Below are 18,203 nucleotides of genomic sequence, written 5' to 3'. Positions count from 1 at the left end.
AGGCTGTGGGGACACTGGGGGGGGACACTGAGGCTGTGGGGACACTGGGGGGGGACACTGAGGCTGTGGGGACACTGGGGGGGGACACGGGGGGACACTGAGGGGGACACTGAGGCTGTGGGGACACTGGGGGGGGACACTGGGGGGGGGACACTGAGGCTGTGGGGACACTGAGGGGGGGGACACTGAGGGGGACACTGAGGCTGTGGGGACACTGGGGGGGACACTGGGGGGGGACACTGAGGCTGTGGGGACACTGAGGGGGGACACTGAGGGGGGACACTGAGGGGGACACTGAGGGGGGACACTGAGGGGGGGGACACTGAGGCTGGGGGACACTGAGGGGGGACACTGGGGGGAGACACTGAGGGGGACACTGAGGCTGTGGGGACACTGAGGGGGGGACACTGGGGGGGGACACTGAGGGGGACACTGAGGCTGTGGGGACACTGAGGAGGACACTGAGGGGGGTGACACTGAGGGGGGACACTGAGGCTGGGGGACACTGAGGGGGGGACACTGGGGGGGACACTGAGGGGGACACAGGCTGTGGGGACACTGAGGAGGACACTGAGGGGGGACACTGAGGCTGTGGGGACACTGAGGCTGTGGGGACACTGAGGGGGGACACTTAGGCTGGGGGACAGAGGGGGACACTGGGGGGGACACAGGCTGGGGGACACTGAGGGGGGACACTGAGGCTGGGTGACACTGAGGGGGACACTGGGGGGGACACTGAGGCTGGGGGACACTGAGGGGGGACACCTAGGCTGTGGGGACACTGAGGCTGGGGGTACGGGCTTGCTGCTGGGGGGCTGGGGCGGTCAGGATGGGCTGCTGCGCCCACTGGGTAAAGCGGCAGACAGGATGGCGGGCCCCCGGGCAGGCGGCGGGAGCGCCCCACCCAGGCCCACGCCCATCTGCTCCCAGCTGCTCAGGCGGTCAGCGGTGCTGCCGCCCTTCGGTCTTCCTGCACTCTTCTGAGCTGAGGCTGTAGGAAGGTCACTAAGTAACTAGTTACTAACAATTTTTTTAAGCAGAGGCAGGGCGGCCTCCTCCATGGACCAAAGGGTGGTCCACCTGGGCCCCACGTGGCAAGCACTGTGCGGGGGGAAAAGCTCCAGGGCCTGGTGCTGGCCTTGGCTTTCCCACCTGGCCGGGAGGCCCTGGGCAGGTCACCCTGCCGCCCCAGCCGCCAGAGGAGGCCTGCCGGGGTGTTTCGGGGTGCCGGGGGGTGCGCCCCGGGTCAGCGCCAGGGCAGGCCTGCAACTTACTGCCGAACCGCACGGGCTGCGCCACGCTCATGGCGTGCAGGTGCGAGGGGTCGCCGCCGTGCGCCCGGCCTGGCCTGGGGTCCGCAGCCTCCTTCCCATGGTGGGGACGTGCCTGCCCACTCACTTCTGAAAACAGAGAGCACTGGCTGCAAACACATCGGAGGGCAAGGCGCCAGACGGAAACGCCGGCAGGCAGACGGCTGTGCCGCTCAGCGAGCCCGTCTATTCAGGTTTCCTCAGAACCCTTCAAATGTGCAGTTCATGCCTCACAGGTCACACACGCGTCTCACTGAGTGCGCCCAGGAAGTCTTCATTCTTCACGAAATGGGGCCTCCCCGCTGTGCTTCCTAACAGGCCCCTGCGGGCCCAGCACCGTCAGCCTTCCTGCTGAACCCCCGCAGCTCCGGCCCAGGGGCTCCCTGCGGAGCCCAGGCGGGGACCCCACTCTGCCCGCCTGCCCTCCCTCACTCTCAAGGCCAGGCCCCAGGCACCCGCGCAACAGGCCCGCAGCACGGCCCAAGCATGAACACGCATGAAGGCGAGGGGGAGGCAGACACCAGCTCCGTGTGTATGGTCCAAGGGTGACGTGCAGGCCCGAGTGAGGAGGCCCAGGGGAGTGAGATTCGCCCGGGGCAGCAGCAGGCCCGCTGGAGGCCACGTCCCCACGGCTCTGCGCCCCACCCGCGGGCCCTGCAGAGGACACGGCTGCAAGGTCAGCACAGCGGCCACAGCGGTCTGCAGACACACCACGCTGCAGACACCCGCACACACACACACACACACACACACACACACACACACAGACAGACACATACACTGTGGGCTTGTGTAGGGGTGAGTCCAGTGGGCAGGACAAGGGGCGGGGGGGGTGCCGTAAACCCTTCTGATTGTGGCAACAAGACCCTAATTCTCCAAGCAGCAGCGGAGTTTGCCGTGCAAATCGCCGGAGTCCTGACCACTGGACCCCCAGGGCATTCCCCGATGTTGTTTCTACTTAGTCACTGTTACTTTTTCTCATTATAAAATAACACACATCCAATATAAAATACTTCAGAATCACAAAAGTCTGAAAAGGGGAAAACAGACCGACTGTTACTATTCTAGAGGTGGCTGCCCTTCCAGCCTCCCTTTTGTATACAGATCCTTAAAAGTATTGGGATCGTGTCAAACACGAGTTCATGGTTTGCAGTGTGAGCTTAACACTATGATAGCTTTGATCATTTTACATGCGGGAAGGTCACTTCTGCCGGCCGTGCAGGCCCCGTGAGGGGCTCTCTAATGCGACAGCTGTGGGGCTCCCCTTGGCTCCTGGCTGGTGGAGCGGCCGTGTCTGCACCCCGAGGCCCCGGAGCTGTGTGCTGCCTGCAGCGACAGCGGTGGGGCTCCCCTTGGCCCCCAGCTGGTGGAGCGGCCGTGTCTGTACCCGAGGCCCTGGAGCTCTGTGCCACCTGCACCAATGGCTGGGCGGAACTTCCTCGGAGTTCCCACAGCCCGTCTCAAAAACAGAGGGATCAGCTTGCCGAGCACCCCCACCCATCAACTGTGCCCCCAGGCCTGAGAGAGGCTCCAGTGCTCTCTTTCCCACCCGGGGAGGGGGCTCCCTTCATGTTGGGGGCCCCAGGCACACACCTGGGCACCACTGCTCTCCTTCAGGGGGAGGCTGCAGCCTTCGGCTCTGACGCAGGGCGAGCTTGCAGAGCCGGGGCCCAGGGCAGCCGGCAGAGGGGCTGGCAGGTCCCCGCGGGGCTCAGAGGTACGCAGGGCACAGCGTGGGCACGCCTGGGGGCTGGCTCAGGCGTGGGGAGGCTTGCCCCACGTGGCTGCACTGCACACTACCTCCTGGCCACTCCAACGAGCAAGACCTGTGCTTCCACTGGGTTCCACCACGCAGAGCCCTGGGCACTCGGTCAGGACCGGTCAGACTGCTCAGAGACGGAATCTGGGGCACAGGGGAGGGGGAGGCCCAGCCCTGCTGGGGGTGCCGGGCGTCAGGTGGCCAGGAGGCAGCCTGTGGGGAAGCCATCTGCAGCCTGCAGAGGGCGGGGCAGGCGACCCAGCGCGTGGAGCATCTGCACCATTCCTCTGCACACCTGTGCGCCTGAGTCTGCCTTCCCGGCTCCCCGCTCAGTGCCCCCCACCCAGCACACACGGCCTGAGTGTCCCGGGAGCCGGGGGCACTGAGCCCTGAGCGGGGACCTCAGCCTCACTCCTGAGCTGGGGCCGGGGCTGCTCCAAGCCTGGAATCCAGCCCGAGTGCGGCCCTGACGGCTCCGAAAGGGCGCTCCTCTTGAGACAGCCACCCAGGGCGGTGGCGGAGCCCACGGGGCACTTGGCTGTCGGAAGTGGAGAGGACTTGCGGATAAAAGACAGAATGTGAGCCCACTCTGTGTCCAGACGCGCCTGTGCGGGCTGCGGGCAACACGCCGCTTTCTTGTCTCACGCCAAACTGCGGTCGAGAACCGTAGTCCAAAAGCCAATGCCTCCGTTAGCCAGCGCAGGCTTTCTAAAGCTGGAGAGCCCACAGGCACATGGTTACCAACGGGCTTTCTGTTACGCTGCCCGTGTTCCTTCAACTGATTCTCTCTGCCCTCAGGGGGGCCAGGCACTGTGCTTGGGGTGGGGGGGTCTCACGGTCTGGGGGAGCCCAGGGCCGCCACCTCTGTCTCATTCCCTCGGGGACACCCGCATGACGTGGACAATGTGTGCAGCACAGAGAGAAAAACTGTAAACGCACAGCTAGTTCCACGTCCAAAAGCAGCCTCCTTCCATGATCCCGGCCCATGAACGTCTCAGGTCTGAGTCCACAGAAGGGGCTGTACCTTCCTGTGACGGCACAGGAGCACTGAGGGAGGAGGGGGAGGTACGGAGCCTGAGCACACCGGGAGCACTGCGGGAGGAGGGGGAGGTGGAGGTACGGAGCTGTGAACTCACGGGGAGCACTGAGGGAGGAGGGAGAGGTATGGAGCCTGAGCACACGGGGAGCACTGAGGGAGGAGGGGGAGGTACGGAGCCTGAGCACACGGGGAGCACTGCGGGGGGAGGTACAGAGCCTGAGCACACGGGGAGCACTGCGGGAGGAGGGGGAGGTACAGAGCCTGAGCACACGGGGAGCACTGAGGGAGGAGGGGGAGGTACGGAGCCGTGAGCTCACAGTGAGTACTGAGGGAGGAGGGGGAGGTACAGAGCCATGAACTCACGGGGAGCATGGAGGGAGGAGGGGAAGGTACGGAGCCGTGAACTCACGGGGAGCAATGAGGGAGGAGGGGGAGGTATGGAGCCTGAGCACACGGGGAGCACTGAGGGAGGAGGGGGAGGTACGGAGCCGTGAGCTCACAGTGAGTACTGAGGGAGGAGGGGGAGGTACAGAGCCATGAACTCACGGGGAGCATGGAGGGAGGAGGGGAAGGTACGGAGCCGTGAACTCACGGGGAGCAATGAGGGAGGAGGGGGAGGTACGGAGCCTGAGCACACGGGGAGCACTGAGGGAGGAGGGGGAGGTACGGAGCCTGAGCACACGGGGAGCACTGAGGGAGGAGGGGGAGGTACGGAGCCTGAGCACACGGGGAGCACTGAGGGAGGAGGGGGAGGTACGGAGCCTGAGCACACGGGGAGCACTGGGAGGGGGGGAGGTATGGAGCCGTGAACTCATGGGGAGCACTGAAGGAGGAGGGAGAGGTACGGAGCCTGAGCACAGGAGGAGCACTGCAGGAGGAGGGGGAGGTACGGAGCCATGAGCTCATGGGGAGCACTGAGGGGAGGAGGGGAAGGTACGGAGCCGTGAGCCCACGGGGAGCACTGAGGGGAGGAGGGGGAGGTACGGAGCCGTGAGCTCACGGGGAGCACTGAGGGGAGGAGGGAGAGGTACGGAGCCGTGAGCTCACGGGGAGCACTGAGGGGAGGAGGGGGAGGTATGGAGCCTGAGCACACGGGGAGCACTGAGGGAGGAGGGGGAGGTACGGAGCCTGAGCACACGGGGAGCACTGAGGGAGGAGGGGGAGGTACGGAGCCTGAGCACACGGGGAGCACTGAGGGAGGAGGGGGAGGTACGGAGCCGTGAACTCATGGGGAGCACTGAGGGAGGAGGGAGAGGTATGGAGCCGTGAGCACAGGGGAGCACTGGGGGACCTATGATCCATGTCTGGTCTGCTTATAACTGGTCAGAGATGCATTTTTTTCTGGACAGATTTCCTTTCAGTTTGTAAAAAGGTATGGCCTTTAGGACTGCAATCAACACAGCATAGGATGAGTATCATTTAAAAAACATTCACTCCGCACTTCCATCGTTAGTTATGTAACCTCCCTGCATTATCCTTTGCACTTAGTTTTCAGCGACCCTGTAGCTGGAAAACGCGTCTGTCCCTCCCGTCCTGGGGCTGCAGGGTGCTAAGGGCGAGGGCAAGCTGGGCATCTCTGCGAGGAGCCCGGCAGCCCTTTCCGGGATGATATGGGCTTGTCTTCTCTGAAGTGAGTCTTAAGAAGGTTAACAGACACAACCACAAAGACAGTTTACCAGCCAAACTCGTTAAAAAACTACTCAACTGAGTGAAGGTGAAGCTCCTACTGACATTACGAAGTGATTCCTGAATCGGGCGCGTCCCACCCAGCAACTGTTAACAGCAGGGAGCTCCTGAGACGCGTAACCCAGACAGGACGTTAAGTCACGGCCCTGAAGCTGAGATCCACCTGCGCGTAGGACTTCAAGAAGCTCAGCTTCCAGAGACAAAGTGCTATTTAGAAAGGAACGCTCCACAGAGTGTGGGCCATCTCTGAAGGCGAGAGCGGCCAGCAGCAAGACTTTAAAGAAGGCAGAGTCACAGAGACAAACACAGCGGCAGAGAGGACGACAGAGGTCTAAAGACGGGAGGACAGGTGATGACGCAGAGAAGGCGACCGCACGCCGAAAGGCACCTGGTCACCCTCGTTGTTCCAGCATCCGGTCCCGGTTAGCGTCTGTCAGCCTCAAGCGTCTCCTACCGTCGCAGGAACTCACTGTCGACTTACTTGAACCTCGAAAGCTAAACCCTAGGCCCACAGTGGCAGAGTGAGGAATCTGCAAAGCTACATACCCGACACAACAATCTGACATGTAAGAATTCACATTAAAGATACCTCTCCAACCCGCAAACAGAAAAGTCTCCCCCAACCCCACATATGCACAAGGTTACTCATTGACATTATCTGTAACAGCAAACTAACAAGAACAACCTAAAGGCCCACACTAAGAGCCTGGCTAAACAAAACATGGTACATCCTCAACCACTCACATCACAGCAATCCAAGTCTATGCTCCAGCCACAACTGCCGAAGACGCTGAAGTTGATGGTTCTCTGAAGACCTACAAGACCTTCTAGAACTAACACCAAAAAAGATGTCCTTTTCATTATAGGGGACTAGAATGCAAAAGTAGGAAGTCAAGAGATACCTGGAGTAACAGGCAACTTTGGCCTTGGAGTACAGAATGAAGCAGGGAAAAGGCTAACAGAATTTTGCCAAGAGAATGCACTGGTCACAGCAAACACCCTCTTCCAACAACATAAGAGAAGACTCTACACATGGACATCACCAGATGGTCAACACAGAAGTCAGACTGATTATATTATTTGTAGCCAAAGATGGAGAAACTCTATAGAGTCAGCAAAACCAAGACCTGGAGCTGACTGTGGCTCAGATCATGAAGTCCTTACTACAAAATTCAGTCTTAAACTGAAGTAGGGAAAACCACTAGACCATTCACGTATGACCTAAACCAAATCCCTTATGACGATACAGTGCAGGTGACAAATAGATTCAAAGAATTAGATCTGCTAGACAGATTATCTGAAAAACTATGGATGGAGATTTGTAACACTGTACAGGAGACAATGACCAAAACCGGCCGTAAGAAAAAGAAATGCAAGAAGGCAAAGTGGTTGTCTGAGGAGGTTTTACAAGTAGCTGAGAAAAGAAAAGAAGCAAAAGGCAGAGGAGAAAAGGAAAGATACACCCAACTGAATGCAGAGTTTTCATTGAATAGCAAGAAGAAATGAATCCGAAAGCCTTCTTCAACAATGCAAAGAAGCAAAGGAAAAGAACAGAATGGGAAAGACCATAGATCGCTTCAAAAAAACCTGGATCTGTAAAGGGAACATTTCATGCAATGATGGGCACAATAAAGGACAGAGACAGTAAGGATCTAACTGAAGGAGATGAGAGGTACAAGAGGTGGCAAGAATACATAGAACAACTGTACCAAATAAGTCTTTATGACCCGGATAACCATGATGGTGTTATCACTCACCTAGAGCCAGACATCCTGGAATGTGAAGTCAAGTGGGCCTTAGGAAGCATCACTACAAACAAAGCTAGTAGAGATGATGGAATTCCAGTTGAGCTATTTAAAATCTTAAAAGATGATGTTGTTAAAGTGCCGCACTCAATATGCCACCAAATTTGGAAAACTCAGCAGTGGCCACAGGACTGGAAAAAGTCATTTTTCATTCCAATCCCAAGGATGGGCAATGCCAAAGAATGTTCAAACTACCATACAATTGCACTCATCTCACATGCTAGCAAGTTTATGCTGAAAATTCTCTAAGCGAAGCTTCAGTAGTACGTGAACCGAGAACTTCCAGATGTATAAACTGGATTCAGAAAAGCCAGAAGAACCAGAGATCAAATTGCCAACATCCACTGGATCACAGAAAAAGCAAAGGAATTCCAAAAGCCATCTACTTCTGCTTCACTGACTACACTAAAGCCTCTGTGTGGATCACAAGAAACTGCGGAAACCTCCTGACGAGACGGGAACGCCAGACACCTTCCCTGCCTCCCGAGAAACCTGAGGGCGGCTCAGGAAGCTGTCTGCTGCGGCGGCTGCCCTGGCGCCTCCTCTCGGCAGCACCCAGACTCCCAGGCCGCCCACAGGCTCTCCGGCTCCAGGCGGTCAGCGTCCTGAGGTCCACCAACCTGAGCAGCTGCCGAGCAGGGCTCGCTGTCGCCTGACCACACCGGCGCAGAGCGTCTACCTGTCTCTGCACCATCCGTGTTCGCTGCTCTGTGACACGCCTGACCAGCTCTTGCCCCCTCGCAGGCCTTCTCTATGTTTGCTAGACTACAATCTCCCTCAAAGGCGTGCCTGTTCACATTCTTTATCAGCACTTTTTGATAAAAGGGAGACTTAACTTTAATCTGGTAAAACTGGTCGTCTCCATCGCATTTATTTTCAGCTGTGCTGGGTCTGTGTGGCCACCTGGCCTTCCCTCTGGCTGCGGTGCTTGTGCGTCTCCCTGGGGCGGCCTCTCTCGTGGTGGAATCCAGGCTCAGTAGTTGTGGTGCGTGGGCTAAGCTAATCTGAGGGACGTGGGATCTTCCCAGATCAGGGATTGAACCCGTGTCTCCTGCATTGAAGGAAGATTCTTTACCCCTGAGCCACCAGGAACGCCCTGCTTTATCTCGAAGTTGACCTTTTCTGTGACTTGAAAACGACCGTTCCCTACACCGAGGTCACACAGGTCTGCTCCCCTCCTGTCTTCCAGGAGCTTCTCTCCAAGCAGCCTGCGGCTGATCTCTGGACAGGGGCATCAGGGACCCCAGCACTCCAGCTGCAGGGTCGAGGGCGCCTCCTGCCATGTATCGAGTCTCTCCACTCTGTTTCAGGCAGCTCTTCTGTCTCATGGCCGGCCTGGTTTTGCTGAGCCAGCCGTGAAGGAAGCCTCGTGCTCTGACTCTTCTCCAAGTCCCCACCTTGGGACTTGATCCTTCCAGATGTCTCAAGTGACTCATTCCATTTTCCCAAAAACCCTTCAGGGATGCACTGAACCCACAGACTAACGGACCAACAGGTAGCTTCACCACGCCGAGCCTTCCTTGCCAAGAACACCCTCTTTATTCAAGTCTTTTCTAATGCTTCTTAATAAGGCTGCAACTTCTTCTCCATTAAAACTCTGACACGCTGTTTACAGCCCCATCTGCATCAGAGATTGGTCACTCAGGAGAACAGGGCCCAGGCAGCTATTTCCAGCAAAAAGGGGTTTACCACAGGGAGCCTGTGCTTTCCAACAGCTGACAAGGCTGGAGGGAGCACACAAAACGCACGTCACCTCCAGCCATCAACCACCCTCCGGGGGGGCTGCAGCAGAGAGTGGGCAGGGGAGGGAGGTGCAGAAAAGCGTTGCCAGGACCACCGCCCCCTGCAGGCCTGCCACGCCCCCTGATCTGAGCCCCTGCACCCACATCCCCCACACCTTCCCAGCGCCACGGAGACGCACCCCAGACTCAATGGCAGCAGGAGCCGCTGGCAGGGGCTGTGGGCACAGCGGCTGCAGCCCCCTTCCAGCCCCTGGCGGGCAGGCTGTCGGGAACACCGTCTGCTTTTCATCTTCCAAAGACACTGCGGGCACGACCGAGCCCTGGGTCATCTTTCCCCGTTTTCTTGGTCCCTGTGGTTTTACGTCTTTAGTTGTACTTCTAGTAGGCTTTCAGCAGGACAATGAAATAATCTCCTGTGGTCACTCCAGGAGGCCTTCAGTCCAAGCTCAAAAGCCGCCGGGCCGAACATGGCTAGGCTCTCCCACGGATTCACTGAAACTCCCGCACAGGAGGCTCAGGCAGAGCCGGCCTGCAGCCCGCCTCACACACGCGCACTCACCCGGACAGGCGGCCTCGTCACTCCCGTCCTCGCAGGTCACCAGCCCGTCGCAACGCCAGGGCAGGGGGATGCACTGGATGGCACCGCTGCGGCAGGCAAACTGGCCAGGGTTGCAGCGCAGCTCTGTAGGGCAAAGGCAGGAGGCCCTGAGCACGCGGCCCGCCTGGCACGCAGCCTGGGCGCACCCGGGGCTCGGGAGGCGTGTGGGGCAGGGGGCCCTGAGCACGCGGCCTGGGCGCACCCGGGGCTCGGGAGGCGTGTGGGGCAGGGGGCCCTGAGCACGCGGCCTGGGCGCACCCGGGGCTCGGGAGGCGTGTGGGGCAGGGGGCCCTGAGCACGCGGCCTGGGCGCACCCGGGGCTCGGGAGGTGTGTGGGGCAGGGGGCCCTGAGCACGCAGCCCGCCTGGCACGCGGCCTGGGCGCACCGGGGCTCGGGAGGCGTGTGGGGCAGGGGGCCCTGAGCACGTGGCCCGCCTGGCACGCGGCCTGGGCGCACCGGGGCTCGGGAGGCGTGTGGGGCAGGGGGCCCTGAGCACGCGGCCCGCCTGGTACGCGGCCTGGGCGCACCGGGGCTCGGGAGGCGTGTAGGGCAGGGGCGGGAGGGGCCGCCAGGGCCCAGAGCTCAGGCGGAACGTGCTGCCACCTCCACGCGGGTGGGAGCGTGACAGGGCGCGACCTGCGCTTAGAAGGAACAGAGGCGGGGCTTCCGGAAGCGCCTGGAGCGGGGACCCAACAGGACAGACGGGCCTGGCTGGGCCGGCGCCTGCCTCCCATCCGCCCAGCTTCCACGCAGGGGCTCCCAGGAGTGGGGAGGCTGCTGCGGAGTGACCCGAAGCTGGAGATCTAACTCTCGAGCCCTTGGGAGGCAGCCTGCGGACTCCTGAGCCGAGGGGCCACCCCAGGAGCCCAGGCAGACGGCAGTGAGGGCAGATCCGGTCGGCCAACCTGCAGGAGAAGCAAAGCGCCTCGGCCCAGGGGAGAGGGGGCAGCGGAGGGCTGGACTCCCGGCCGCCAAGCTCACCAGACAGAGAGGTGAGCGGCAGGAAGGCAGGGCTCAGGCCCTGCAGAAGGGCCCTCGGGGCCGGAGGAGCGGCGAGGTCAGACACCGCCCAGGCCAGGAGAGCCCACCCTGAGCCGGAGCGCCACAGGCGCGAAGCGTGGCTCTCAGCGTCCAGACCAGAGATGCCCAACTCACAGGCGCGGGGTCAAGACGCACAAGAGCCTTGCCTGACTAGCGGGAAAACCTGACTCCAGGTCAGGGCTGCCCTAGCCCTGCCTAAGCGAGCCCAAAGCAGAGCTGAAGAGACCGCACTGTTCCCCAGTCACATCCCAGACACATGAGCACTTACAGGAACGTGCAGAAACATGCAGAACTCAGAAAGTCAAAACCCACAGTCTGTCATTCAAGACGCGCAAACGAGCATGGCTGATAAACTGAACTTCAGAGTTAGTAAAACTTCTTGATCAAAAGCTCAGGAAAGGTACCTGGGCCAACGGAAGAGAAGACAGAGCCCAGAGCACACTCACACTGGCACGGCCAACTGACTTTTGATGGAGGTACAAAAACAATTCTGTGGAGAGAGAACATCTCAGCAGGTGGCGGGGAAACGACTGGAAACCCACACACACATCAAAAGAGAAAGCGCGACTCACAGACTGACTCACAGACTAGAAGGCAAACTCGGGGCTGCCCCCGGGGGCGGGGAGGGGTGCTGGGCGACAGGGTCCTGCCGCCTCCGCGCGCACCCTGCTTCCTGCGCTGCGCTGCGCTCGGGGCGCGGCATGCTCTCAGCAAACAGGCGTGTGGGGCTCACAGACGTGGGGCCCTGGGTGTGCAGACGCGCTCTATCTCTGGTGCACACACACACGCGCGCAGAGCACGCAGATGTGGGGTGAAGCAGGTGTCACACCGGGGAACCGCAGTGAGCTGAGCACAGGTGGAGTGCAAGTACCAGTCCTGCAACTTTTCCAGAGGCAGGAAATGCTCCCAAAGTTAAAAGTTTTGGAAAAATGATGAGGTGATAATCCTCTGCCTCTCTCCGAAGAAAGGTATTTTGAAATCTTAGTTCTTTTTGAAATAAAAGGCTTCCCAGGTGGTGCAGTGGTAAAGAATCTGCCTGCAATGCGGGAGATGCGGGTTCGATCCCTGGGTAAGGAAGATCCCCCGGAGGAGGGAATGGCTATCTGCTCCAGCGTTCTTGCCTAGAGACAAGGAGCCTCTGGAGAGACGTTATCTCTCCACAGAATTGTCTTTGTACTTCCATCAAAAGTCAGTTGGCCGTGCCAGCGTGAGTGTGCTCCCACGGACAGAGGAGCCTGGCGGGCTACAATCCCTGGGGCTGCAAAGATGTGGACATGACTGCAACCGCAGAGTCACCACCCGACAATAAACATGCAGACCACTGCGTCTCAGGCTCTGAGTCTGCCCTTAAGGCACCTCCCAGCTGAGCGATTCTGTTCATGTCAGAGCTCCTCTGCGTGGTCACTCTGAGTCTCAGTCCCCCTGAGGTAAGCAGGCACACAAACCCGAGTGACAGCCTCACACAGGTCAACACCACGAGCCGACCCGGGGGGCAGCAGCTGGCTTTGGATCCTCAGCACCCACCACGCCTCCCCTCACAGGGCCGCCCTCTAAATGGCAGCTTCCGGTGGAGGGAAAGTTTTGATAAGAGGTCTGGAAGGTGCCCGCAGGGCAAAAGAAGACTGAGCAAAGTTCTCATTAAGGTTTGTTTAAGATAAGAAGAATGCCGCAAAGCTGCGCTGACTGACCTACAAACCTCTAAACACTGCCAAGTGAAAAAGCAAAACCCGTGTACACAACATCTAATTCCAGTCGTGTAACAATGGAATTGGATATGCGTGAGCTTCTCTAAGTGTGGGAGGCTGTGCTGGGCTTTCCCACGGCTCACCCCTGCCTGGAGCCCTTCCCGTGAAGGGCTGGGTGGAGGAGGGCCCCGCAGACGCCTTCCAGGCCCCCCGGCCCCGTCCCGTGCAACCGCAGGGTGCGGCGGGTCCCCACCAACCCAGGGGCCCCACGGAGGAGCCAGCGGTGCGCAGAGGCCGGGTGCACCAGCGGCCTGGCACCTTGCGTCTCCCGCTGACCCGCCAGCGGGCCCCTGCCCAGCGCCCTGGGAGTCCTGGGCACTCCCCACAGCACCCAGCTCCTGAGCAGCGTGCCCAGGGAGGAAGGCGGCCTGCAGCAGGGTGGGGCTCAGGGTGGGGCTCAGGGTGGACGCAGAGACCCTCACCATCCAGCATTCACACAGGGCTCTGCTCTCAGACCCACCCTCTCCGGCACGGGGCTGTCCACAGCTGAGAACGGACAGCCGGCAAGCTGCCAGGCACCCAGCAGCCAGCCTACAGAGAAGGACAGGAAAGGGGCTGGGGGGATGGCCACACCAGACAGAGACGCGAAGGGCAGGAGACGGGGCCAGCAGAGGGGCCGCTCGCCCCCCGCGCGGCCGGGGACCCTGGTGAGACCTCAGTGGTGAGCAGCCTTGCCCGCTGCCCGCCCTCGCCTCTCAGGGCAGCTCTCGCCCCCGGGAATGACCCCCCGGCCTGAGCCCCAGGCCAGTTGGCTGGGTCCCTGCTGCCCCCACCGGGCAGCTGCGAGGCCCGCGGGAGCCGCCGCTCTTTATGTCAAACAGAAGGAGCCATTTGTGCATCAGCTCCATCACCGATTTCTGAGCGCCTGCTCCGGGCCAGGCCAGGCCGAAGCCCCAGTTCAAACGTGCCTGAGTGTGAAGCGCACCCACAGGAACAATCCTGGCCCTGTCCACAGCGCGGGGTGGCCGGGGCACCCGGCCAGCCCCCCCCTCCCCCCAGCCGCAGCTGGACTCACCGAGCGCGCACCAGGCGTCCGCGAGGCCCAAGCCACGGAGCTCGCCGCCTGGAGTGGGGGGCTCTCCCGAGAAACGTGCCCTTGTGCACCCACCTCTCAGCGCGCGGGTAATGCTCACGGCCCTTAGGGAGCGTCTGTCCCATGTCAGACAGTTCTCAGAACCAGAGGCCAAGTCACACCAAGCCTGTGTCCCCAAGAACCACATCTGGGTTGCAGGAGAGAGACGAGGACAGTGAGCGGGCAGCTCCACACAGGGCTCCACGCTCTCCAGCCACTGGCCCACACTCGCCTGGACCCGGCAAGCAGGCCCTGACCTCAGGGCCCCTCTCCCGTCGAGGTCCCGCTTCCACAGAACAGCCCAAGCTGGCCGGGAGCCACGCAGGAAACCAAGACGCGGTCTCGGGTGACAACCGCCCGCAAGGCTGCCCATCGCCCTGCAAACACCCAACTGGTTCGAAGTTGGCTCGGCAGCCTGGTCGGGGGCCACCTCCGAACCGACTCCCCGCGCAGCACGGGGGTGGGGGGGGTGGGGGTGGGGCAGCCCCGCAGCAGCCGGAGGAAACGCTGGGCACCAGCAAAGGGCATCCTGTCGGCATGGCTGCTCCCGGGGCCGGGGGTGGGAGGACCAGGGAGGCGGGCTGTGCCCACAGCACCCTGGGCGAGAGGAGCCGCAGAGCGGTGCACACACGTGCCCAGGAGCAGCAGCCGCGCGGGCTCCACCCCCGAGCCCAGAGTCACCAGCAGGACCCTGCCCTGATCCCGGCCCATGGCCCACGGCCAACCGCGCCCTCACAGGCTGCCTCCTCGGAGAGCAGGCCACGACGCCCGTCCCTTGTCCCCCAAGAATCATGCGTGCCTGCGTCAACACTCATGCACAGACACACGTGCGCACACACACGGGTGCACGAGGGGGCTGGGGGGGAGGGTAGGCAGACGAGGTCAAACGACAGCAGGGAGGTCTGGGCAGACGGTGCCCCCGGCTCTTTGAGTTCACTTTCTCCCTGCAACTCTTCAGTAAGTTTGAAATTATCCCCAAACGAAAGTTTCTTCACTAAAATAAAAAAGCTAGTGAGGTGGGAAAGAGCACTATGCTACCGTCCGAGTTAGAAACCAAGTGGCCAGCCCAGGGCTCCAGAGGCCCGCAGGACCAGCTCCGCATGGTGTGGGTCAGGACTGAGCGCAGGCTCCTACTGGGGCGGGGGTGCCTGGCCAGCCCCAGGGCTGACTCCACGGCGTCCAGCCGCGTCTGTGAGCTGCGGGCTCAGGCCACATCCGCCCACTCCCTGGTCCCCATCACAGGTAGCTCATGTCAGGTCCCCAGCAGCACGCGGAAAAGGATCTGAACCAGCAGGCAGCCTCTTCCTGGGCCCAAACCCAGCCCCGCGGCTCCCCGCTGCGGCCTCAGGCCCATCGCTGGCCTCTCCCAGCAGGACAGCGCCTGTGCGCCTCAGCTCACCCAGCAGGGTGAGTGGGGGTGGCAGAGGGGTCGCCCGGACGCAACTGGGGCTAAGGCCACGCAGGGTCTCCTTCCACAGCTGAGGTGAGAAACAGTTTTCCCAGTGCGCCTGAAGCTGCACTCCTGGAGAACCGCCTGCAGGCGAAGCCGAGTCACTGGGGTGTCCAAGCCAGAGGCCCCCAAAGGTCCCTCCAGCTCCGTCGCCCCCAGGCAGAGGTCCCGGCCTTCCTGCCTTACCAGCCGTCACTTGTGATGCCCCGTCACAGTGGGGTCCCAAGAGGAGGGCACCTCTGGCCCTCAGATCAGGGCTCTCGGATGGGCGACGGGCCACAGACCCACCGGGAGAGCCTCGGGTAACTCTGGGAGCAGGGGGCCCGAGGGGAGGGGCAGCAGGGCTGCTGGGGAGAGAGGCCGGGGAGAGGCCGGGCCTTGGGACCAAATCCTCCCCAGAGCTGCTGGGGTCTCCAGCTCTATTCTGTGGATCCCTCTGTAAGAGGGAGCTAGCAGCAGGACTTTCCCCACAGGGACCCCCCGAGCCCCTGCACCCAGCACGTCCTCAACCACTAAGACCACAAACGCTGCCCAAAGGCCCGGCTGGGCGCTCGCCTGGAGCCCACTCTGTCAAAGGCCAGCCTGTGTCATGAGGGGCCACGGACGCTCCACCTGGCAGGGGCCCTCCAGGGAAGCGGGCGTGCCCATTTTTCCCTCCTCACTCCCCAGTGGGGGGTCTGAGCCAGAACTCCAAGAAAAAGCTGGCAGGCTAAGATTGGCAAAGCCCCTCCCAGGTGCCAGCCCGCAGACCCCGGCCTGGTAGGACAGAACACGTACAGGCCCTGGGGGAGACGCCACGCACTGCTGAGCCAGAGTCAGGGAGTCAGCTGGAGCCCCCAGGTTTCTCAGGGCAACCCCAGACACCCGCAGGGGTTACTGTGACGGTCTGACCTTGGCAGCCACGGACGCAAAGGACAGCTTTGCGCCCCACCCAGTCGCCTTCCTGCCCCAACTCAGGCCTGCTGCAGGCCACCGCTTCAGCCAGGGGGACCAATTTCCCCGCCCCTGCTTTCAGCTAAAGAGCACGCCCACGAGGAGGGCACCTTGTCTTCACGTGAGCATCCCTAACGATGGGCAGGCCAAGATGCTTTTTGAACTGCTGCTGGCCGGCTGGCAGGATGTGTGGACAGAAGGCAAAAGAAAGGGAGTTGGGGACCCCGGTCACATCCCTTGGTGGACCCAAAGGCCCCCCCCTCCGAGGACACAAGCGTGGTGTGGTTCCGCCCCTCAGAGGCCAGCGACATAACAGAGGACCCAGGATGGAAGGGATGACTCGCGCCTCCCCACAGGTGTAGACATGTTTTCTGAAGAACGTAATAACAAGCAGGCACAAACCCGTCAGTTCTGGTCCCTCACAGCCCATATAGCACCCTCCTGCACGGATACTGGCTTCAGTTTCTACTGAGACCACCCCGCGGCCAGCCACCCTGCCACCCCAGAAGCATCACTGGCCCCTCCAGCTGAGTGTGGGCCAGGGCCCTGGCTGCCGAGGGGACCCCGGGGAGGAGGTGGGGCGCTCGACGGCAGATGGTGAAGGGCAGCGAGGTGCTGCGTGCCCGGGCCGGGAGCCCACCTGGGGCCTGCACACCGCCGTGCTCCCCGACCTGCTGGAGACACGCAGGCCTGACAGCACCCACACAAGGGGCCCTGGCCACCTCTGCCTGCACGGGCCCCTTCTTCCACTAAACAGGGTCAAGAACCTCACTCTGCCACCGCATCGATATAAAAATGAACGCATTTATACGTGCATGTTACAGCGTCTCCTTCAACCTGAACACTCAGGGGCTCCTTCCCGCTGATTTTAGAACATCTCTGCAAGCCACCAGAGCACCGCGGCCCCAGCCTTCTGCGCGTGACGGGCGAATCGGCCCTGCGTTCGGGCTCTTGATTTCTCGCGGACGGTGGGGAGGGGGGTGCACACGTTCAAAACAAGAGGCAAGGCTCATACGGGACCTTCTGCGGCCCGGATCCCAGCTCCCCACCCGGGCTTCCCTCATGAACGCCCGCCTCGGCAGCTCCTCACGCGTCTGAGGGTCCCCCGCCGGGCGGCCGGGGCTTCCAGGCGCCCGGCCCGAGCCCGCCGGCTGCGGACGGCGCGTCAGAGTGGGGTCCCCGGGGCGCCCCCGGCCCGGCCGCCCCCCGGCGCGCACCTGGCCGCAGCGGCTCGGTGACCGTGAGCACCAGCAGGAAGAGCAGCAGGAACGCGCCGCTGTCCGCCTTGGGCACCATTTATCCTCCGTTCATCGTCCCCGGGGCGGCCGCGCGGGCCGGGCCGAGGGGTCGGGCCGGGCCGGGGCCGGGCCGGGCGAGGGCGCCGCGGGGAGGGGGCTCCAGGGGGCCGCGGGCGGGCGCGCGTTCTCGGCCGCCACCTCGGGCTCCGACTCCGGCTCAGCGCAAGATGGCGGCCGTCCTGCTCGGCCCGCACCGCCCCGCCCCCGCCCGCGCCGCCGCCAGCCAATCAGCGCCGTGAGGAGGCGGGGCCTGCGCGCTCCGCCTGCGCAGTGACCGAGAGGGGCGCGGCACAAGGGCGGGGCGGGGGCGGGCCCTCAGGGGCGGGACTACGAGGGGCCGAGGGCTCCATTGGCTGATCAGAGAAGGGCGGGGCTCGGGGCGGGGCCTGAGCTGCGGGGCCTCCCGACTGCCGGGCGGAGCAGGAGCTGCGGGGCCGGGGCGCGGAGGGGCCGGAGCAGAGTGGGGGGCGCGGCGCCGACGGAGCCGGGGATGGGGGGCGGAGTTGGGAATCCCTGAGAAGGGCCCTTGGAAGAGTGTGTCCCAAAGTGGCGCTTTAAAGGCCGAACCGCTGCGGAGAGGGGAGAGGAGACCTGGAGAAACTCCGAGGTCCCGGGAGGTGCTTCCGCAGGTGCGGCTTCAGCGGCGCGTGCAACTGGAGTGTTGCAGGCGGACGAGCAAGCAGGCTCAAGGAGGGTCCCGCGCGGAGAGCCGACTGGGACGCCC

General features: G+C 62.3%; 1 protein-coding gene across 6 annotated transcripts in view; it reads right to left on the bottom strand.

Annotated features, from left to right (window-relative positions):
- DGCR2 (DiGeorge syndrome critical region gene 2) overlaps positions 1-17,674 on the bottom strand; it is a 29,275-nt gene extending 11,601 nt beyond the window's left edge. For 2 of the 6 annotated variants that reach the window (XM_043901056.1, XM_043901057.1), the window contains exons 1-3: positions 17,399-17,672; positions 9,901-10,023; positions 1,275-1,400 (exon numbers count right to left, since the gene is read on the bottom strand). In XM_043901056.1, the coding sequence (XP_043756991.1) occupies positions 1,275-1,400; positions 9,901-10,023; positions 17,399-17,477 (328 nt within the window). In that variant the 5' untranslated portion in view covers positions 17,478-17,672. Of the gene's footprint in view, positions 1-1,274; positions 1,401-9,900; positions 10,024-17,398 lie in introns of all 6 variants that reach the window. The other 4 variants (XM_043901058.1, XM_043901059.1, XM_043901061.1 and 1 more) reach the window with 3 other exon arrangements.
- Between the last annotated feature and the right edge of the window lie 529 nt (positions 17,675-18,203).

Source organism: Cervus elaphus, chromosome 5 (genome assembly GCF_910594005.1).
Source record: "Cervus elaphus chromosome 5, mCerEla1.1, whole genome shotgun sequence".
NCBI classification, from domain to species: Eukaryota; Metazoa; Chordata; class Mammalia; order Artiodactyla; family Cervidae; genus Cervus; species Cervus elaphus.
The sequence above is the reverse complement of the archived record's forward strand: the minus strand, read 5'-3'. Positions and strand labels throughout refer to the sequence as shown.